Source organism: Protopterus annectens, chromosome 14.part0, assembly GCF_019279795.1.
Source record: "Protopterus annectens isolate FY-2018-M chromosome 14.part0, PAN1.0, whole genome shotgun sequence".
NCBI classification, from domain to species: domain Eukaryota; kingdom Metazoa; phylum Chordata; order Ceratodontiformes; family Protopteridae; genus Protopterus; species Protopterus annectens.
Genome location: NC_056748.1, coordinates 325,366,931 through 325,391,210, shown reverse-complemented (window position 1 = coordinate 325,391,210; position 24,280 = coordinate 325,366,931). Strand labels below are relative to the sequence as shown.

Here is a 24,280-nt window from a genome sequence, read left to right as displayed (position 1 = left end):
ATTCGGTGACACTGTGGTCTATTTCCTGCCTTTTGTGGGTCTTCTTTCAGGGATCTCTTTGCTTATCAATTAAACAGCAAGCCTCATAAATGTTGCTTTTTTATCCTAGTTGCCTAAACTCTTCCAGGAGATGCTTACTGTAGTCCTGGATACAAATTTTCTTTAAAATGTCTCTCAATTTCCCTTGCTACAAGAAGTTTTGTTTATTTATTTGATTTGTTCGTTAAACGGGTATGTCCACAGGGCACACATGTACCTTTTCAGAGATGGCTCGAGGCACTGTCTGGTTAAGTGACTTGTTCAGAGTCACGGAGTATGCAAGTCAAATTTGAGAGACTTGAACTCAGGGTTGCAGGATGAAGCTTGGTAACAGCTCATAGCATTAACCCTTTTGAACCAAACTGACAGAAATAAAGTTCTGCTGAAGGAGAAGAAAATTGGGAAAAGAATGGTGATCTGTGAGTTGCTGTAGGCTAGGTAACATCTGCCACCTGTTACGGTGTATAGTAAAGACAGATATGTTCTTTACGGACAGATAAAAATTCTGTTAGGGATAATCAAAGAGAATATATTATACCTCAGGCTGTGATGTTGTCGAAGTGCTTGAAATTACCAGGCAACTTTCTGCCTATAAAGCATACTTAGTTAGATGGAAACAGTTTTCCTTTTTGGATGAGCAACTTTCCATTTTTTTCTGAGTATGTTTACTTTTTTTTTTTTTTTTTTTTTTTTTAAACATTTTGCCCACTGGTCATCAAGCCATTGTCACCCAATTTACACATTTGCTCCTGCAGTCCACCACAGTCAGTTGGTACTCTGTATTGCCTTCGGGGTGTCCTACAATTTTTAGAGAAAGTTAGCATTATAGTCATCCATTCTTAAATAGCTAGGTGTCAGGAGAAGGAATGTCTCAGTGGGAACCATCATCCTGACAGCCATGATGGACATTGTAGTCCCTCTTCACCACATTTCAAACCTTCCTTTCCAGGTTTGCCAGTGACTGCCCTCAACTTGTCAGTTTGAGGGTCTGACCCTCACCATAATCTCTTCTGTTTGCATATACTAACTCTGAGATCACTGTATCCTGGTGAAGGGTACTGCATTCTTAGTTTTTACATGCAAAATAAGGACTTGCACATTTGTGATAACATATTACAGCATCAGTTACTAACATTAACCATGGCACCCCTTTACTTTAAATTGGGCAAGCATGTAATTGTGTTTTCTTCATGTCGTTCATGTGTGGCTTGCTCAGTGCCTTAGGAATGAACTGGGAAACACAAGCGTAGCCATGCCCTTCTAGCTTAGCTCATGGCATTGCATTTTGTGCCATCCACAGGGATGGGTACTCTGATTGCAGAAACTAGAAAATACAATAATGTTGTGTCAGGATTGAGAACTCTGAAGAGGAAAACCTAGCAGTTTCCCACTGAGAGGACTGTATTAAAACTGAGCTAATACAGGTGAACATTCCTATGGGAGACATTTATAGCAACCTTTGGGTCTACAACAGTGAAAGTTTTCTGGCTCTTTACTACTTCATACCAAGAAAAACATTACATTTTGTGAGACTTTTAAAGCTGAGATTATTCCTAAAATAAATTCTCAACCTGGCCTGAATCCTAGCTTCCCAGTGTTTTGAAAAATAGCTAGCAAACTTATGAGGAGGAGGAGACTTGATTTTCAGGATCATTACCACATTTTATTGAACTTGTCCAGGGAATTAAAGATTATTCTCCTGTTGGAGAAGATTTGTATCAAACTGCATTGCTCTAATTGACTTTTGTTTTGTATTCTGTCAATTTAAAAATCATATGTAATTGTTAATTTTTGTTGCAACTGTTATTGTAACTTTATTTGGAATTATTATTTATTTGGGGCTTTCCCCAGGCCTCCGTTGAAAATGGGCTTTCACTCAGTTGGACATGCATGGTTAACAAATGTCAAAATAAATAAATAAATATTGCCTGGTAATCCACGGTGGTGCAGCGGTAGCATTGTTGCCTCACAGCAAGAGGTTCTCCCATTCGATTCCTGGCTGGAGTGTGGGGAGTGCCTTCTATGTGGAGTCTGCATGTCCTCCCCGCGGTTGGGTGGGCGTTCGAAAGACGTGCGTAAATGGGCATGCCTTCGTTGAAGATTGAACGTCGAGCTTGCACCTCGATGTTCGTGAAAATCTACTGCCAATCATTAGCAGACCAGAGTTCCGCTGTGGTGACCCCTAACTGGGAAAAGCCGAAAGACAAACAACAACAGCAACATTGCACATATTACCTGGTAGTTGTTATTCTTAGACTTGTACTCAGAAACAAGACACTGTGCTTCAGATCTAGAGAACCACAGTGTGGTTTAATGACTTTATGTACCTTATTCTGGGCAAGGACAATTCTGCAAGTTACTGAGAAGACGTGTAGTACTTTTGTAGAACACATTTTCAGGCAGAGGAAGAGTCAGTCCCCCCCACCACCAAAAAATATGGCAAATATATGTTGCTTAGTTTTCTGTCAAGTGATTGAAGAAGAATATTAGATTTGCTAGACTAACAGACTAACAAAAAGTCATACTGACTGAGTAACCCTTTTTTTGTGTAGAATGGGTATAGTTTGTAATTTGTGATAGGCAATTTTTTATTTTTTTGAGGAGCAGGGGGATGTAATGACATAAAATATTTACAAAGTAAGTTATGCAGACTTTTCATTCGTCTTTTGCCAAATTTTGCGTAGTCTAATTTCAATTCTTTCTGAATCAAACACAGAAGTCCAGGGATACCTTTAGCATTACCAACATTTTTAACAATGTTAGTCTAAATGGAGTGACTTTCTGTGTGGAACAAACAAACAAATGAAAGTTCGAATTTGTGGACTGCTCACCATATTAGTTCTTCACAAATTATGTCTGTGTGCCATAATCCAGAAAAAAAAGACATCAAGCAAATTATATGTTCATAATGGCAAGTCTGTTGAGGTGTGCATCTTTGTCCTAACTTCAAGGAATGGCTTAAACTATGCCACTCATTCAAATAACTTGAATGATGTTTTCCCCTTCTGCATTGCAGTAAATTGTCGGTATGACAGTGCCATGTAACTTTAATTGCCTCACTACTGAAAGTGCTATGTTGTACAGTAGGAGAAGTAGGCTATACATTGGTATGTTGGGAAAGTTCACATTTCTCAACAGGTGCAGCACTTGGGTAACTGCAGAATTTGTTAGGCACTTTAGAAATGCAAAAAAATATACATTTATTTGTAATCCATGCCTAGATGGTATTTGCAGTAGTCTTGTACAACAGAATTCCTACCAACTTTTTTTTATATGTGATAGTGTATCATTTTAGCTGTAGTTAGATATGCTTTTAGCTAAAATGCGTTTTATTTGTAGCTGAAGAGAATGGAAGAATCTCATCAAGAAGCCACAGAGAAGGAGGTGGAGAGGATTTTGGGACTCTTGCAGTCTTATTTTAACCAGGATCGTAAGTGTTTTGTTTTTCTTTTCAAGTTTTCTGTGTAAATTAACTGCTCCCATGTAGTCAGTGATTGTAAGAATACAGTAATGCTTTTACTTTCTTGACAGGTTTAGAGTCTGTAGTATGCATCAGTGGTGCTTACTTTTTCCTTGTTCTAATTAGGTGATGGACTAGTATGTAGTCCATTTACAGCTGTTTCATTTCCAGTGCCCAACACATACGTTCATAGGTGTTTACTAGGCTAACGACCACAAGGGCCTTTTTAAACATAGCCATGCATCCCAAATCTCTGACAAGTTCTGGTAACTTTGAGAAGTGTAAGCGGGGGTTTGGGAGATGAAACATTTACAAGCAGTAGCCTGGGACATGAACCATTTACAGGCTGCTTGTATCTATTAGAGACATAAGTGCCAAACTAGGGATGAATTTCATGTTCCCCATCCAATTGTCCAAGTTGAGGTCTGATAATACCCTGTATGCCAGGCATAGATCTTCCCTCAAAAGCCTGTATGAGTCAGAATACAGGGATAGGACCTTGAGGCTGTCTGCATAGGACATTTTACTTACACCCTGTATTCTTTTAGTGCAGAACCTCTGTGGACATTCCACTTGTTGGATATGCCTGGTTAGGTACATACCAAAGGGGACATTGTACTCAATGATAGATCTGATGAATGCCAAATACAGTGGAACAATGACTTCCTTGGACTTAGATGTCGTGCATTTGTTTATAACTTGTGCAACATAGAATGATTTCCTCACTACTGTAGACATGTGATGGTCAAAGGCTAGATTACTATCTATGTGTGTCCCTAAGTCCCTGACTATTGAGTCCAACTCTAAGGGGTGCGTTGTCAATATGATTATTACCAGGGGTGGATGACTTCCCAAAGGATACTATTATGCATTTCTTGGCATTTAGTTTTAGTCCATGGCTCTGACACCAGTTATTTCTGTGTCAGCCCCTCCTGGAGAATATTTGTGTCAGTGTGGGATTCAATGGCAGCTCCTCATTTGCAATCATCTGCAAATTTAGTCAGCCAAAGATCACTGACATTGGCCTTGGCTTCAGAGAAGTAAATACCAAAAAGGAGCGGTCCAAGGACTGATCCCTGAGGGACTTCACTTGTGACTGACCTCTTTGTGGAGGTGAACTCTCCAATTCTAACTTCCTGGGTCCTGTCTTGAGCCAGTGACTATCCATCGTGTGACATATGAGTTTGTACCTAACATTCTATGTTTGTCAACAATGCCTGAGTGGAGTATTGGGTCAAATGCCTTGGCCAGGTCAGGGTAGGCAGTGTGAACCATTTTTCCTTCATTCATTGCTTTGGTTACCTTCTCAAAAAGTCCACCAAGTTTACTAGGCATGATCTGGGTTGGGTCTATTGTCTTGTGGTTTACTATGTCTATTAATCATTTCCATGATAATTCTTTGCATGATTTTACGTATAAAACCTAGTGCATGTTTATTTGTATTCGTATTAATTTGCATATGTATGTGTGTAGGTCTGTTTACTGATGTGTGTGCGTGATGTGTGCATGTGCACGTGTCTGTCTGTTCGTCGTAAAGATCAGTGCTGCATTATAATTCCTTATGCACAGGAATTAACTGCAGGTGGAGGTCTGTCTTTTTTGCCCAGTTTCCAGAGCTTTTGGACATCCCATAGCAGAGCTGAATTTCCCTCATTGAGAAAATGTATGGCATTGGGCTAAAAAGGAAGATCAGTCCACACCATCTTTACTTTGTCACCAAAGCAGTTGGTCTTCAGTCCATCATTCCCTTCCTGAGAAGGGGTAAGTACCTGTTTTGGGAACTTTTGTTTCCTAAGTCATACTTGTGAATTGATGACTAAAATGCAGCAAATAAAAAGTAAAGTCAGTTTTGATGGAGTCCCCCCACCCCCCCCCAACCGAGGTCCATGTTGTCCCACAAAAATATAACCAGCAAGTGTGCCTGCAGAAGACAGTTGTAGTCTAATTTGCAGTACATTTTCTGTTGTGAGGAAAAATGTGAAAAGTGTGCCACCTGTAATAAGACCTTGCTCTTTCATGACCACCAGTTTTCAGGCATTGATAGAGCACAATATGCAGAGCACAATATGCTTTTAGCATTTGAACAAGAAGAGAGTCCCTCACTGACTGACAGCCTTAAGACTGAGAAGGTTTATAAAAAAAGACTGTAGGTACAGAAAAATGGAAAAAACAAAAAGTTGTTAATTAAGAATACTGAGGTCTTATCAACCGTACAGAAGCCTACAGGCATTAGTCTGCTGAAGCACAGAAGAAGTCTTTCCCCTAGACCCACCATCTCAACATACTGATTCCTTGTATGGCGATATATTCAGATACATATAATAAGATTGCTTCTTACTCTGTCAGCCAGGTCTCAGGAGATGACAACATTCAGCCTAGATGCTGGCTTACAAGTGTCTGCATCTTGCATCAGTTGAGTTAAATGTCCTAGTGAAGCACATGGATAGGTCTCTTTCCAGGGTATCTCTTGTCATTTTTCTTCAGGAAACATATGGTGGATTGTACTTTTTACTGGAGAAACTGCAAGGTCTAACCTTTGTGTTTCTACAGGGATAGATGTATGGGCAGTGATGCCATCCTACCAGTTCCTCCCCTAGTTGGTAATTTTTCTGATTTAAGAAGTTTGCAGACCAGTATGTGGCCATATGACAGAGTCAGGCCCTTGCAAAAGTTGCTTCTTTATATTTTTGGAATGACCCCACCAGCTAAAAGAAAAACAGGGTCTTCTCCCCATGAGACATCAGTTTCTGAAGAGGAGGATTTGGCCGAATTGAGCCCCTTATCCTTTACTTTGAGATACAATGCTACAAATTAGGATACCTTACCATCATGCTTTCGAGGTGTTTTATTATTGATAACCTGGTCTGTCTTGCAGAAGATGCATTTTAAATAGAGCATAAGGGAGAGATTTGATACCCATTGCAGATATTTCATACTCTTATGAATGAACTGAGGCTTACAATAGCTCCCACTTTGCTACAGGTGTTCAGTGATTCAATTGAAAGTGTATCCCATGAGCCTATTTCACAGCTGCTCACCCAGAAAAAAAGCCAATCAGATTCTGCAGGGTCCAGAAAAGCTGCAAACACAAAATACTGTAGTAAGCCCAGCTGTGGTTTCTTAGATGCAGCCAAGGGTTACCAGTTGACTCATTGGTCCTAGGCCCTGAACAGTTTTTAGGTCATTTAGAAAGAGCTGCACTCTGGGACCAGCTGGTCTCCACATACCTCCTGGTACAAAACAAGACTGTATTCATAGACGCTGGCAGAGCCTGTTACTTCTTCAGAAAAAGGAAGAGTTCGTTGCCCACCTTTTTGTTTTTCCAGTGGGTCATGAGACTTGTGCCTCTTGTTGGATCTCAGCAACCTCTGTGTAGCATATTTTCTATGTCAGATTCTGGATGGCAGCTCTGCAAGGCAGTGGGGCTCATGCCTCTGCTGCAACAGGAAGGTTGATTAGTGCTAGACATGCAGTTCCTTTATTTTACTTTGAGTAGACTCCCCATACAGTGCAGGGTGTTCTTTTACTTTTTTCTCTGTGTTTTTAGTGTTTACAGAGGTGCTAACTATTGTGATAGAGGCCTTGCAGGGAAAGCAACTTTGTGTGTTTTAGTAGGATGATTGGCTGCTGGTGGCTTTATTGAGGTTCTTCCTGGTGGTGACCCTGGCTTCAGGGCTAACTGGCATCAGCCCTGATTCTCTCTGTTACAGGCTGTGAGGAGAGAATCTCCATAAAGTGAAAGAAGTCATCTCTACTATAAAGTCAAAGGATGTCTTTCTTTGGCACATAGCTGGGCACTCCACACTGTTAGTTGTTTTTGTCTGTTAAGAAGAATAAACTGTCAGACATTTTTAGCACTTTTGGTGAGGATGTAAGCAGGAGTCCAGACTCAAACTCTGATGTACATCTTGGACCTTGTGGTGGCCATGTTTTTGTGATACTGTTTCCACTCTAAAAGATATTGATATTGTACAAGAGAGTGAGGGTGTCATTGATTACAAAGCCATCATGGACCTCACAGACTATCTTTTAATATTTGACCTTGTCACTAGGATCCAGAAATATAGATGATGCTTTAGCTGTGGACATTAAAGCCAAATGTTTAGATTCTTCCTTAGACAAACAAAATCTTTTTGACACTGCTGCTGCAGAATTGTTTAAAACTCTGCAGGACAAAGACAAGGTTATGCTGAACTTCAAATACATTTTTGCTACACTTCGCTGTGCTTCTGTTGATGGGATAGCATTTACTCTTGGTTTCAAAAAGTCTGTATTGACTCCCCTCTCAGGACCACATATTTTTCAGGATTCACACCATACCAATATTGGCTTCGCTTTTTCCTCCCAAGATCCTCTCCTTGACTGCTTATTTCCATTCTTTTCTTCCTTTTCCAGTTTCTCCTGCAAGGAATTTCTCCGAGCTCTGGGATTCATGGCATCCATCTTTCCCCATGGTTCCTTTTGCCAAACTGTAAGTGAGGAAATTTCAGTGGTATCACAAGACTGGCTACAGCACTACCACCCTTTGCATTTTCTACTTCCTGTTTTACCCTGTCTCAAACTTGTACTCCACTGGTGGATTTAGCAGATCTCCTTAAATCGAGATCTGCTCTGTCAGTTATCTCTTCCTACTCAAGAGAGCTGTACATGGGTGCTTCCGATTGTGGTTGGGGAGCTTCCTGTAACAACCTGAAAGTTGTTGTTCTTTGGTGCTGTCAACAGGTGTCAGATCACATCAGTATCAAAGAGATGAGGTCTCTAATCCTAGCTCTTCAAGTCTTTCTCTCTCTTTGGGTTCCAGGTCCTCTAAAGGGTTTTTTTTTTTTTTTTTTAACAAACAAGACCACAGTCGTGAGGTACATCAACAAGTAGGGGGGCACAGAATCCTACCTTCTTTTCAGGCTGGCTCTTCAGGCTTAAGATTTTGCAACCCACCATCACCTTGTTCATGAGGTAGTTTACATCCCTTCAGGGCACAATCTAGTGTCAGACTCTTTAAGCAGATCCAGGACACATCCTAACAAATGGATTCTTCTCAGTTAGGTACTTCTGGACATTGTACATTGCCCAAGTATATCTTTTTTGCCTCCCCTCTGTGCAGACAACTTCCCCAGTTCTGTTAAAGTTCCAGGTCCACTGGCTTGGAGAGTGTTTGCCATATCTTGGTCTTGGAAGCCGATGTTCCTGCATGATTATACTTTTCTTCCTCTACTTCCCAGGGTCTTACATAAAATCATGTGGAACACACCCAAAATCTCACTGGTTGACTCCCTCTTGAGCCAGACAACATTGCTTCACCATCTGTTTCACCTGGACTGGGGCAATCATAACAGAATGGATCTTTTCACACAAGGCATGGGGTCTCTCTCTCACCATCACTTGTCTACACTTCATCTGACACTTTAGGTAATAGGTTTTTGATTACTTTCAGGTGCCGATTTTCTGAGGGCATGCTTCAGGTTTTGTAGGATGCCAGAGATTTTCTGTTTTGTCTCAAGCATGACCAAGACCCTTTATCTGTAGGAGGTCCTTGCAGTCCTTTCTTATTTATGTGAATTGCTCAATACAGGTTTGGCATGTTCTTCTGTTAAAGCTCATTTGTCAGCCATTTCTACCTGTCTGCCTCTGAGTCCACCTTTGGCTTGTAGTACTGAAGTCAAACAATTCCTGAAAAACATTCTTCATACCAAGCCCCCAATAAAGCCTGTTCCTCCTCCTTGGGATCATAATTTTGTTTTTGAAAAATTGACTTAATCCCCTTTTGAGCCTGCCTTTTCTTCTTCCCTACAACATTCTACTTGGAAGACTATTGTTGGTGGCTCTTACTTCTGCCAATAGAATTTTTGAACTCTAAGCCCTCATGGCAGCTCTTCCTTTTTTAGGTTTTTCACAAGGACAGGGTGTTTCTTCATACTAGTCCTTTTTTTATGCACAAGGTGGTTTATGATGGGTCTATATCAGAACACCGAAAGTTCACATTTTTGAATGTTCTTACATCGACCCCTAATCAGCGAACGCTGACAACATCGAACATTCAGAACAGCAAATTTTTTCCTAGGGAAAAAATTTGCTGTTCCAAAACACATACACACAATACAAGCACACCAAACAAACAGCAATCTACAAACATACACCCAAAATCTTACAGCTAACCCTACACTAAACTGTACAAACACCACTAACTATCCACTTACCTTAACCCAAATCCTAACCCTAAGTTCAGTCACTATCGCACATTCACCTCACCCATGCCCTAACTCACCTAACCCGCCGTAACCCTCACGTCCACACAATCGCACACATACATCCCTCACGCCCTAACCCTAACTCACCTAACCCACCCCCAATCGTGCACTTACCTGAACCCGACCCGCAACTTTCCACCACAGTGCTGAAAATAGCGAAACGACAGAAACGGACAACCAAATTCTTTCCGTAGGAAAAAAATTGGTTATCTGTCGTTTCGCTATTTTCAGCGTTCGCTGAATATGGGTCGATGTATGAACTTTCGATGTTCTGATATAGACCCTTTATGATTTGTCCTTTAATCAGTCTGTTCATCTTCCTTCCTTTTTTCTTTCTCCACAGTGTCCTAGTGAGAAGGTACTACACACCTTGGATTTACATAGCACAGATATTACTAGGATAAGACAAAATGCATCAGAAAATCTGAGCAACGTTTTATTTCAGACAGCTCCGATTATTACTTGGATAAGTAAAATAAAAAATGCAGAGGTGAGGTGGCTAAAACAGTAAATATAATTTAATACCAGGTAAGAGCTTTCACATCAATGATGCTTCTTCAAACTATGTACAGAACACTCACTACATCCTTCTATATATATGTGAATTCCATTAATCAATTAAGCAATAATGTAATGCAATCAAGATCTTTAAGTCAACTCACATCTCTTGCATAGATAAGTACACATATATATAAAAATGTATCTCTATAAAAACACCAATTCATATGCATGTAAAATCAAAGCTAATGCATAATAGCTTAATACGTATATAAACAGTTACTAGCAAATAAAACGTATGCAGTTCATATAATACACTTATAAAAATGTATATTTCATTTTAGGGGTCTAGCTTTTATGTAGGGCTTAATAGAAGCCCTATCAATAAGGCCAGGGAATCTTTCTGCTTCCAGTTCTAATATCCACTTTAATTCACATTGTTCTGTCAAATTTTTCAAGTCCCCTAGTCTTAAACTTGGTCTCAAAGATTCTGTCACTCTAAAACTAAATTTATGTGTATAATTAAACATAGCTGAGTGCTTAGCAAGTCTGCTTCTTTCTACATCATGGTTCCTCATAGCTGCTAAATGTTCTCTAACTCATTCCCTCAACATCCTATTTGTCATGCCTACATAAAATGAACTACAAAGATTCTTCTTCTTCTTTCGTTTTTTTCCCGGTTAGGGGTCGCCACAGCAGATCACCTGTCCGCTCATGATTGGCAGTTGAGTTTTACAGTGTCGAGTTGCCAGCCCGGTGCCCAACCTTCCACAGAAGGCACACATACGCACTCACGCCTAAGGCCAATTTTAAAGTGTCCAATCCACCTACAGCATGTCTTTGGGATGTGGGAGAAAACCGGTGCACCCGGAGGAAACCCACACGACCGCAGGGAGGACATGCAGACTCCACACAGAAGGCACCCCAGCTGAGGATTGAACCGGAGAACCTCTTGCTGTGAGGTGGCAGTGCTAACTGCTGCACCACCACAGCCGCCCAAAATGAGCTAGAAAGATTACAGGTAGCTAAATAGATTATATTCTTAGTTGCACAACTGGCCGAGACTTTAAACTTGTATTCCCTATTGGTCTTGGGATGTATAAACTCATTATCTAATGCTAACAGTTCACAAATACTACAGCAACATATTTCTGCAACCCTCTTACATTTATCTCATGGGACTTATTAGAATGACATAAAAGTCTTCTCAAATTCTTTTTATTCCTATAACTAAATCGTGGTTTGTTATTAATTACCTGATGAATTTCAGTATCAGCTTGCAGTATAAACCAATTCTTGTAAATTATTTGTCTAACACAATCTACATTATTAGAATAGTCTAGTATTATTTTCACTTCATTATTGACATGACTCATTCTGGGTATGTTATCTTGATTCAATCTTGGACCATACATATAAGGTTGGGCTCTATCACCTCTCAAATTTTGTGCTTCTTGTATACCTCTGTGTATCTCTTCATACTTGTATTCATGTTCTAGTAATTCATCACCAAACTTGGTGATATCTTCTCTAAATTTAACTTTTTCATTATCTAATCTTGAAACACGCATGGCTTGTCCTTTGATAATATTTTTATATATGTGAGAGGGATGCATGCTATCTCTATATAATATATTATTTTTACGACATGTTTTTCTATGCAATTCTGTAAAGAAATATCCATTCACATTCTTCCTTATAGTAATGTCAAGAAATTCTATTTGTGTGCTAGAAATAGTATACATAAATTTTAGAAAGTCAGTGGTATTATTTATATACAACAGGAATTGATGTAACAACTGTATACTTCCTGTCCAAATCAATACCAAATCTTCTACAAATCTTTTATATAGGAAAATGTGTTCAGAGTAGTCCCTATGATTTAACGCATATATTCTCTTTCCAATATGCTGGCACTATATTGGCGTAGCTATTGGCACACAAAGTGCCCATAGCTATGCCAGGTGGTTGCAAGAAATAGGTATCCTTGATCAAAAAGACATTATTGTCTAATACCATCTCTTATAACATGCATATCAGGTCTATTTTATCCTGACCATATATATTACCAGAACTTAAATAGTTATTAACAGCTTCTATGCCATGTTGATGTGGTATTACTGTAAATAAAGAACTTGCATCAAGAGCTACAAGATAACTCCCCATTAATTTTTCATTATTTCCTGTCACTGGTGTATGTAGATCATAAATAAATTGCTTAGTATCACATATTACATTAGCTGACTTCATTATGCTGATCTTAAATTTTTTTCAGCATAGTTGGAACTAGGTTGAGTTACCCATCCTTTGTCTGCCCCTGTTGGCCTTAAAGATGGTTGTAAACTATGTTTATGTACTTTAGGTTGGCCTTGGATTATGGGTGTTAGGGGATGCATTACTGTGAAATAATCAAGTAATTATTATAGCAATAACCCACGCCTGGGTGTGGCTAATGCTGGATTTACCCACAGTTGGCTTCGCCCTCGGGACCAAACAAAGCCAACCGTGGGTAAATCCAGCATTGCCCACACCCAGAAGTGGGTTATTGCTATTATACAATGACATTATTTAAGAAAAAAAATAATGACTTTTCTTAAATAATGGCATTGTATAATGCCTCCTTGCTGCCCTTCCACAGCTGTCTGGTATTCTGCGGAAGTTCTGATGTACTGCGCATGCCTACGCAGTACATCATAGATGTGGGCAAAAGCAACGGAGAAAGCAAGATCTCCGTTGCTTTTTACTGTTTCGCTATGTTAAATGGGTTTAATATAGTGAGACAGCTTTAAAAAAAGCAACGGAGAATCTCCATTGCGTATTTTAAAGCTGTCACGCTATGTTAAACCCATTTAACATAGCAAGACAGTTTTGAAAAAAGCAAAGGAGAAAGCAAGATCTCCATTGCTTTTTACAAACTGTTTCGCTATGTTAAATGGGTTTAACATAGCGAGACAGCTTTAAAATAAGCAACGGAGATCTCCGTTGCTTATTTTAAAGCTGTCACGCTATGTTAAACCCATTTAACATAGCGAGACAGGTTTAAAAAATAAAAGCAACGGAGAAAGCAACATCTCTGTTGCTTTTTACACACTGTGTTGCTATGTTAAAGGAGTTTAACATAGCGAGACAGCTTTAAAAAAAGCTATGGAGATCTCTGTTGCTTTTTTTAAACCTGTGTCACTATGTTAAACTCCTTTAACATAGCGAGACAGTGTTTTAAAAAAGACTTATACTAATGGAAAAAGTCCAGGCGACCGGACCTTTTTCCATTAGTATAAGTCTGTTTACAACGTGCACGCTGACCAATCAGTGTGCACGTTTTGGAATATTAATGGAGGGGTCATGGTATAATTAGTAATAATATTGATGAGAAAACAATCATTCAAAGATTTATATATATGTTCACATAAATACTCTATATGCATCAAAGAAATCTTTTTATACACATCCTGGTCATTCAGCATAGAAAACTTTGCTTCATCATACTTTACTGTATCATTTATAGCTATCCCCCACCCCCTTTGTCCACTGGACGGATAGTGATAGTGGGATCATTAATTAAATTATTTAGTGCTTCTTTCTCACTGCTGTTTAATTTACAAAATCTTTTACAGCTTATGCTGCTTCTACAAGCTGCCGCTTTCCGTAATTCAGCTTCACAAACATTACAAAATGTCTCTAGAGACGCATTCAATTCAGGAACAAATGTACAAGGCTTTTTAAAGTTATTACATGGCTTTTCAGAATTTTTAAACATTGTTTTGAGCATTACATTACTTGCAAATACTTTAATGTCCAAAATAGTGTTAGTAATGTCCGTACCTGTTGCTGGTATAAATGAAAGCCCTCATTGCAACAAGCCCATTTCATATTTGGTTAAATGTTTAGCTGATAGATTATAAATTAATGACTATTCAACGGCCGTTGTTCCAACATCTTTTTTATGCTGTGCTTTGTGTCCCGTTCACGCGATGGTAACCTCAGTTTCCTTCCCCTCTTCTGACCACTTTTTGGACTATTGGCGTATTATTAACTTGCAAAGTATCTTTAACATCAGGAACCACATGATTAGTCTATCTCTCCACTTGAAAGACCTGATCCTTCGATCCATTTGATGCTTGTGCTTCTATGTGCTTATCGTTGGTATCTTTTGTAGTTTCTGGTTTAGTTTTAATGCCAGTTAAAGGAGCAGTACTTGTTTCATCACACACAGCTTTACGGACATGACTGTCTCCATAAAATGTGTTAACTTGATTCTTGGGCCATGTAAAAACATGGCCATTTAAGAAATCTGTCATGTGTCTATCCAGTTTTTTTCTTTTTAGTAGTGATAAGTTGATGTTCAACAGAATACACATTATCACATACATTAGTAATTGTTCTTTCAAAAATAGCTGGCATAATATTAAGATGCATTCGTTTCTGATGCATTTCATGCAGTAACTGCTCTTCCATGGATTTATGAAAGTCTGTGAGCAGCTGCATATATTTAATACTTGTTTCTATGTTTAACTTTTGCCAACGCTTAAGTAGTTCTGGATATGCATCACCTGATGCTGGCATGTTTACTACTCTCAAGCCTCTAGGGATAACTTTGTGCAGAATACATGCTTCAAAGTGCAGTCTCTGCCATTGAAGTTTTTTATATTTAACCAAGTCATTCCCTAATTCAGCAGTATATCTATAAGCTACCTGTTCATCATATTGCACTTGTTCACTCATAATTTCTTCGGTTGTTACCTCATAAGTAAGTAAAGGATTTCTGTGCATTCTTATTAGTTTCTCAAGGCTGGATACAACTCTCTCAGTTGTCTTGGAAACATAATCCAGTTCCACTTGACCGCTTTCTGCCATAATCCACAGTGCTAACGCAAAAACACAAATAAGTATTCCAACTAACAACGATGCCACTGTGAACATCAACTGCACAACAATAAACTGAAAAATAAAATAAAAAATGCAGAGGCGAGGTGGATAAAAGCAGACAAAATGCATCAGAATATCTGTGTAACTTTTTGATCTGATGTCATTTTCAGTCATTGCTCAACTGTTTAGTTCAGATCTGATGATCAGATCAAACTTAGCCACTTCTTCCAGATCGTAGAATATTTGACCTCTTGAGCTCCTCCCTTTTCTCATAGTTCCCCACCAATCTAACATATCTCGGATGTCATTTTCCGCCATTGTGATCAGATGCAGATTGCGAGGTCTCGAGCATTGGGTGTAGCTTTTCAACTACATCTCACTGGTTAGTAAGTTTAACTTTATTTATCTTTCTTTAAATATGTCTTCTATTTTCTTAGTTACTACTGTTTTCTCCCTTTACCCTTTTATATATTTTTCTCATACTCTTTGAGTATTGATAATACCACTGCTGGTAGTTTTTTCCCTGTGCTTCTAGTGCTTTTATAGTGCTTCTTTTTACCATAATTGGTAATTATTTCTTGTCTTTCTTTCCTGTACTTCAGTTAAGAAAAAGCTTTCTAGTTTCGTCTTTTTGTTTGGTTTAACTTACCTGTTCAATAAGTCAGATAATTCATCCAGCTTTAAGAAATGTGTGGTGTGTTGGCATAAAATCTCCAATTTGGACACCTACACAGAAGTGTGTATACTGTCTAGACCCTAAACAGCTAGATGTTGATCGTGAGGTATGCAAGGGATTCAACTCATGTGGTACTATAGACATGAAGAACAAATTGATTCTTAGGGGCTTACTTTGCTGTAAACATTCCTCTTTGGCTGTTGGGTCTCAAACCCCCAAGAGACAAGATAAGAAGGGCAACTCTGTGGCCAAAGATTCTCATAAGACATCCCTGGATCGTCTTTCTGTTTCAACTTCAACTCCATTTTCGGAGCCTCCAGATAAACTTGCAAGAAAATCAGATCCAATTCTATCAGATCCAAAGCTACAGTCTGAAAGATTCCCCCCAGATCCATTTTTCATCTTTGATCTCTGAGCTTATCACATCAAGGCTGCCTTCACCTTTTCTTGAACAGTCTTCTACTGCTTCCTGTCTTCTGTCTTCCAGGAGCCTATCAGAGGCAGATGTGGATAGGATGATGTTAAAGTTCCTCAGGACGCAGATTCAAATGGGAGTCCTTTTGGCTCCAATCTCAAATGCTACACCACCTATCATAGCTCCTTCTCAGAGCCGTGCTTCGCTTTTGGAACTGTCTGATCCAAAATCCTTGGAGTCATCTTCCTTGGATCCAAAGTTATTGGCCTCTTCAACTCCAGTGATTTCTTTGAGCTGTCTGGCCCTTGGTACCTCAGAGCCTGAAGACTCTTGGAGCTGAAGTATCAATGCCAGCTCCAGGGTGTTGGGCTCAATTCTGAAGTTGTCAGAGCCATCTCTTCCACTTGGAGCATCAGCATTAGATACCTCAGTTCTAACTCATTTTTTGGGTGGTTTGCCTGCAGGACAGTGGGAGTTAACGATTGCAAGCCTGCTTTTTCAGATATGTTGGTTTCTGCTTCTCCCAGGCACTCCGCTTTTGAGGTAGTGGAGAGAGCATTTTCTATACCTAGTGTTCGGACAACTCTGTACAATTCAGATACAACTTCCATGTCTCATTCAGTTTTGCATCCAGATCCTCATTCATCCATCCCACTGGAACAGCCAGCCCAAACCAGGCCACCCAGCAGGGTGTTATCTCTTCCAATACCTCCCTGGAGCATCCCACCGAGGAGGTCCCTTGGAAGAGAAAGTGCAAAAGGAGGCACTTAGACTGTCTACAGAAGTCGGTCACTGGCAACACTGATTTTGAATAGGGGGAAGGGTCCCCCAAATCACCATCTGATGATATCTCATTTGGAGACATCTTAGAGCCCCTCAGACTAAGGGGTGGTCAGTCCCCCAATAACCCTTCCCAAGAAGAATCAGTGTTTCTGGAGGCCTTCGTGTCTTGCCTGTCTGCCTTCTGGGTGACTCCACCCGCAGATAAGCTAATAGATTTAATCTCTCGATGTGTGTGAGAGGAACCAGACAGTTAAGCCTATACCCAAGAGACCAGCTAAGATCCTTACACCACCTAAATATCGACCACACTGGAGTAAAGGAGTACCTGTTGATGCTGTGGTCATTGTGGCAACCACGAGAAAGGAGCTGGTAGAACAGAGTTCCTCTGTTCACCTCCATAACAGGGAGTCTTGGACGTTGGACAGATTTGGGAAGTGTGTCTTTGCTTAGGTTGCTGAATTATTTTGCAGGTTTCACAAGACTTCAGAGAGATTTGATCAAGGAATTTAACAAATCTCTCTCTCTGGGACTATATCTTCCGAGGAAGGGGTAGCAGGAAGGGGTAGCATTTCCTTGCAGTTGGCTACTCTTCAGTGTGTTTCTAATTGTTCCATGAGGCTTATCACTCATGCTGCTGAAGGTACCTCACAGACTGTAGGTTCAGGCATTTCCATTAGGAGACGTGCCTAGATGCGCTTGTGTGATTTTGTGGAACCCTTCAAATCTTTCATCACTGTACCCTTTGATTGATCCTAGTTGTTTGGCCCCAAAGTGAAAGACACACACTGTAGGTGTGAACAGGAAGGGAAGGAGAATACTGTCACTTGTGGGTGTACATTTTTCTACTCTTCAACAGTCCTTTTCTGGAAACGAATGAGGTGGTAGAAAGATGTGGTTCTAGAAAATCTGGGGTCACTTTCAAGATACACGTGGAGAGAATTCTCCCAGGAAAGAAGGAGGAATTCAAATAGAAGATAGTGCCTCCACAGCAGAGGTAGTCTGCATAATCAGGGTTCTGGATATTCCTTCTCAGACAGATCCTATGAACAGTACTGAATAGGAGTCCAATGTCTGTTTTTGGAGGCAGTTGGGGGTTGTCTATCCCTGCACCAGAGAGAATGGCTAGAAATCACAGAAGATTCATGAGTGCTGAGGATAATATCCAGAGATTATATCATACCATTTTCCCATCCACCTCTATCAGTTTCAAAGTCCACCGTGATTGCAGATAAGTTAAGCAGGTCCATACTGATGTCTCATGAGTGGTCTCTGAACATTGACGTGGTGGGTATGATTTTACATTGATGGGGCTGACCATGCTGCAACATTTTTGCATCTCCTCTCAAAAACAAATGCAGTAGGTTCTTTGCCCTGATCCTCCCACTGGAGGTGTCACTGAGGGATGCTGTGCTTCACGATTGGCCCTCCTGTCACCTTTATTCTTATCCCCTGTGACTTTACATTCCCAAATTTCTCCAGAAAGCATCTCTATTGAAGAGCACAGTTATCCTCATTGCTCCTTACTAACCTTGTCCTATCTGGTTTCCCTTCCTTTGGGGTCCTCTTCTACATCCACCCTGGATTCTGGAGCCAACTCTTCACCTCCTGTCTGACCTGACAGGCATGACTCATTCGGACATATCGGGCCTCAAGTTGACCGCATGGTTTCTCCTTTTCCATTGATTACTAGACAGCCCAGGCTGTTTTCTCCCATCTTGTTATATCTTGTTATCTTTCCTTAAAGCTTCCACTAGTAAAATTTACAAAAGTAAATGGCAAGGGTTAATTTTTTGGGCTTAGAAAAAATGTAGACCCATTTTCAGCACAGATTTCAAAAGTTCTTGACTTTATAGCTACAATTTTCAATGAGGGTGCCATCTCCATCACTATCAGAGTACAGGTGCAGCCATTTCCAACTTTTATATTGGAGTAAATAATTTTACTTTAGCTTCCTCCAAACTTTGCAAAGCCTTTCTCAAAAGAACTTATTTACTTAGACCTCCTTTAAAGGATCCTGTTCCTCTTTTGAATTTAAATATCATTTTCTAGGCCTTGACACAACCTCCCTTTGAATCTTCAGCAAAGTCTGAACTCAAGTTTTTGACCTGGAAAATGGCTTTTTTAGTGGTTATCACTTCTGCAAGAAGAGTATAGAACTTAAAGCATTGTCTTCTAAACCTCCTTACTCAATTTTTCACAAGGATAGAGTTTCCTTTACAAACCAATCTTTCCTTTTTGCCAAAAGTGGTGACAAAATCTAATATTAATCAGGTCATTAATTCTCCCATTTTTTTTCCCCAAACTTTTTAAATAAAGGGGAATATATGTTAAGATCTTTTGGATGTCCATAGGCTGTTGTTTTTCTACATTCACAGAACCAAACATCTAAGGAAATATGTACAATTGTTTGCTTCTTTTCCGATTAAAACTTAGGCAAACCAGTATTTAAAGTGACTTTGGCTAAATAGTTAACTGAGTGTATTAACTTTGTTTATGAGAAAGTAGGTTTGCCTTTACCAAAGCCTTCAAGAGCTCATTCCAACAGGTCCATGGCGACTTCTTCGGGTTTTTTTATCTAGAACTTCCTTAGATGGTATTTGTGCAACTGCAACTTGGGGTAATCCTCATACAATTATTGCTCATTACAAATTGGATCTGGTCTCTAGGGGAAGAGCTACCTTTGGCTCATCTGTGCTCCCTAATATCCTTCCTAAGAGTCCTTCCAGAATTTTGGTAGTTGCGAACTCTGTCCCAGCTGTTGAGGAATGAATGAAAATGACATCATCAGATAAAAATGTATGTACTCACCATAATGTTCATCTGTGGTGTCCATTTTCATTCTTCTTTACCTTCCCACCCTCCTACCCCCTCCTTCTTTTACTCCTGGAAAGAATGAAGAGTATTGCAGGAACTTCTGTTCTTTGTTTGAGCTACAGCTTCTGCTCCTTTCTTAATTTCCACTGTTCTATAAATGTATGCACAGCAAACTAGATCTGAGGTATGTTAGGTTGGTGGGGAATTATGGGTAAAGGGAGGAGCTCAAGTTCAAGTATTATACAATCTGGAAGAAACGTCCGACTCGTATCCAAGGATCGGATCTGCACTCAACTGTTGAAGAATGAAAATAGACAACACAGATGGAACACTATGGTGAGTACATAATTTTTTTTTTTCCTTTCATACCAAGAAGTTGGGTTTGGCAGTGTCTAAGTAAACCATCTCCAAGGCCATTTCATTAAATTGTTCTTTTCATGTCAAGTAACTTCCCTCTTCTGTTCATGGTCATTCTACAAGGGTAGTAGTCTTTTTTTTTTCCCCCCAAGGGTCTGGATACTGGATAATCTGCTGCTTGGTCTTCTGTCCACAGTTTCACCAAACATTATAAGTTGGATATCATTTCCAGGGCAGGATTTGTCAGGGTTATACTCTATGGGTATGTAGAGTGCTGTTCTGTGCCTCCCACTTCCCATACTTTCAGTAACTTTTGTACTTTCCCAAGAGTAAAGAATACTGGAACAGTGATAAGGAAGGACATAGTACAGTTGTGTAAGATCTTGTCACAACAGTAGGTGTTCTGCTTCTCACTGTTGCAGTATTAGTCCCCTCCCTCCCTGCCCCTTTTATTTTTTTGTTGCTGTACTGCTAGCCGATGAGTTTCCACATACATTATTATCTCCTTCTGTTTCACTTCCTAGGTAGGTATGTTATTGTTTCTCAGGGATTGCTCTGATTCTCCCAGGGCACTTCAGTTCTAAGGAGTAGGTGTCTGCATATCACATATGTACCTTACACCTTGTGCTTCGGACCCAAGTCTGATGTATGATGCCAGGAGGTTGTAAAGGTTTTGGTATACTAGCTGGACATTAGGTTATCCTGAGTAGGATATCTTAAGAGTAAAGAATACAGCAACAGTGTGAAGTAGGACATCTACTGTTATGGTTAGATCTTGCACAAATGTACTGTTTTCACAAGACTCTGGTGCCTTTATGGCTAATTCACAGAGCCTCCAGAAAATGATGTTAGAATTATTTTTAAACCATTTCATTTCATTACCTTGTTTTTGCTTGTGGGGTAGAATACAGGGAAGAATCTGATTTGATTGTGTTCTACCTGCCCTGGTTTTACAACAAGAGAGTGCCTACGTTCGGATAGATGAATAGTTTTGTCTCATTCACTTTGAGTATGTAGTTGCTTGCCGTTATTAAGGAAACACTTTGCAAGTGGATTGGTGATTAGATTATGGTTTGCTTTGCTATCAGACAACTAAGTATTTCCTTGAAAAATTCTATCTAAGGCTTTTCTAGCAGGGATGTGACTGATAGTAGCACTTGCTTCAGAAATGTATTCTTTGCATAATTTTATGCCATAGCTATTTGATTGCCAGTTTAAACCTTCATCAGTATTATTACTTCCACTGTCATTTCAGCAATCTGGCCTCTTTTGGCACCGTGGCATAAGTCTTAACTGTCCAAAATTTTACATAATGTCCCTGATTTTGCCTCATACTTTTGCCCTGTCCTTCATAGCATTTTTGATTCGATGGTAAATCACTGAGGATTGCAGTAAATTGTTAATGACAGAATTTTGTACTTCTTATTGTTAAGAATACGTATGTTGAGCAAAATGTATTGTTCTACTAACTTTTAAGTGAATCAGAGTAATATTTAAAAAACTGTCCCTGAAGTTGGGTCTTTATCACCTACTTCATAATTTTTGGCTTTGCACAAAATTTTTGAGCAAAGAACTTGAGAGTTATGCAGTTGGGTACTTAATGACTGTGCCTGTGGCTTCTGATAACTTTTCTTTGGCTTTCCTTTTATACTGCTGTGGACTATTGCCAACATCTGCTTATTGTAGAATGTTTTCCAGTAAAGTGATTTATTATATTCTTGCCATGTTAATTGACCTCTGAGGTCTTATGCTGTCATTGCTTATCAGCAGCCTGCCTCATCTGAATGTGTCAGGACAGACTACATTAGGATGTGAAAAGAAGGCCAGCATGGGTGGGGGTGATGAGCAGGATCAAAATGAGGTGAAATAGCACTGTAGGCAAAATGCCTTATGGTACCTCCAACTGTCCTCTGACATGCATCTCCCAGTGTTCCCCAGTCTCCATTATCTTGGATCCTCACACCATCCTGATTATTTTTTCTTCCTTTTCTCACTTTTTGTTTTACTCTTCAGCTTTTTTTGTATCCTTTCAATACAACCTGATTGACCTAGACTGTGGCAGAAACAGCTGAATAAAGCTGGGAGTCTGGCAGTGCTAGGTCTCCCAGAAGCCATGGAGTTCCAGATGCTGTGACGTGCATTTTAGAGGGTTTAAACTGCACCTCAGTGACATACTGTAGGGTGGTTTGTTTGTTTGATGCACACCACTGGATATCTCCTGTTGCTCTTCATCTCAGTGACACCTCCTGTGTGCCTCTCACAGCCAGGTTAATTGCACATTGATGAGCTTGTGGTATGGCATTATTGGGTCCTTCACAAAATATGGAGGAACGAAGCAGTCAGCTCAACTGGCTGCATGTGATTGCCATTCCTCTCAACCTTCAAACACCCCAAGTCGGTCAAAGGCTGTTGAGAAAGTTGGTGCATGTAGTAAAAAAATATGAATGTCTAATCTGCATACAGTTTGCATACCAAAGGCATATAACTTCCCTCACTTCCAATAGGACTGTGAAATACTATTCAGAAACAGAAGTTTTAAAAACGGAGAGTGACAAAATGGCACAAATATAAGCATGATGTTATGTTTGTTTTGATATGACAGTATTGGAAAAAAGTCATCCTTTGTTCATAGGGTCATAGTAAGTTACTAGGCTAATGGCCCCAAGGCCCTTACAAGCCTAGCCAAAATTGACCTGTATTCCCAAGGGTGTCTGGTTCAAGCAGACACTAAAATCAGCACCTATTGCTCCATTCCAGGAGGGACACAGGTAGAACCCCCTGGGATGAATTTCCAGTTACCCATCCAGTCGTCCAAATTGCACTTAAATAGGGCCAATGAGGAGCTTTGTTTAACATGAATAGGAAGCTTGCCACAAAAGTGGGGCTACCTTTCTGAAACAAATCTGTCTCCCCAGCAAGCTCTGTTGATATTACATACCAGGTTAAGGTCTTGACATTTAACTTGCGAATGTGCAGCATTTCCATTAATGCTGGGTCAGAGATTGCTCTGTATGAAAGGCACAGGTCACCTCTGAGCTGTCTGTACAACCCAGAGTAAAGTGACAATGATTTCAATCTGTCCACATAAGAGAGATCTTGAAGACCCTGAATTTTCTTTGTAAGGAACCTTTGTGGTCTCTCCAATTGTTGCAGGTGATTGGAAAGAAACATACCAAAGGGAACATTGTACTCTATTATTGGCCTGATGAGGGAAGAGTACAGGGATGTTATAATCTTTTTTTTTTTTTTTTTATCTGGAGGCAGTGCCCTTATTTATGAGATGAGCAATAATAAAATGCCCTTCTTACCACTGTGGAGACATGGTGATCAAAATTACGGTTGCTGCCAACCTGTGTGCCCAGATATCTCGCCACTGACTGTATGCTTAGGGTATTGCTATTGATGTGGTAGTTTGCAGGAACATCACCCTTGCTGAAGGGGGGTGATGATGCATTCTTTTGCATTAAGTTTGAGACCATGACTTTGGCACTAGTCATTAGTCTGCATCAGACCCTCTTGCAGGATGTTGACATCACTCGGGGTTTCAGTGATTGTTCCCAATTTGCAGTCATCTGCAAACTTTGTCAGCCACAGTCCTTTAGTTTTAGCCTGTACTTTGGACAAGTAGATTCCAAAGAGTAGGGGTCCCAGAACCAATCCCTGTAGAACACCACTGGTTACGGGTCTGCTGGAGGAGGTGGAGTCGCCTATTTTGACCCTATGAATTTCATCAGTGAGCCAGTTTGCAAACCACCTGACAGTATATGGGTTGATAACCAGCCTGGTGAGTTTATAAATGATGCCTGTGTGGGGGATTGTGTCAAAGGCCTTTGCTAAGTCTAGGTAGGCCATATGCATAGATTTGCCCACATCTAGGCTTTGGTGACTGTCTCGGAGAAGTCCACCAAGTTAAACAGGCATGATCTCCCCTTGACAAAGCCAAACTGGGTGGGGTCGAGCATTTGGATATTTCCTGTATCTTTGCTAATAAGGTCCATGATGATTTGTTCCATGGCCTTGCAGATAAGGTTGGTCAGGCTAATGGAGCTATAGCTCCTGGGGTCCGTGTATGGACCACTTTTGTTCAAAGGGATGACAGTAGCTGTTTTCTAGTCTGCTGGGACAAA

At 40.1% G+C, this 24,280-nt stretch overlaps 1 protein-coding gene across 3 annotated transcripts in view; it reads left to right on the top strand.

Annotated features, from left to right (window-relative positions):
• Positions 1-24,280, top strand: part of NSMCE4A (NSE4 homolog A, SMC5-SMC6 complex component) — a 740,267-nt gene that overhangs the window by 207,752 nt on the left and 508,235 nt on the right. For all 3 annotated transcript variants that reach the window (XM_044056053.1, XM_044056054.1, XM_044056052.1), the window contains exon 6: positions 3,379-3,469. In XM_044056053.1, coding sequence (XP_043911988.1) covers positions 3,379-3,469 — 91 coding nt within the window. The remainder of the gene's footprint in view (positions 1-3,378; positions 3,470-24,280) is intronic.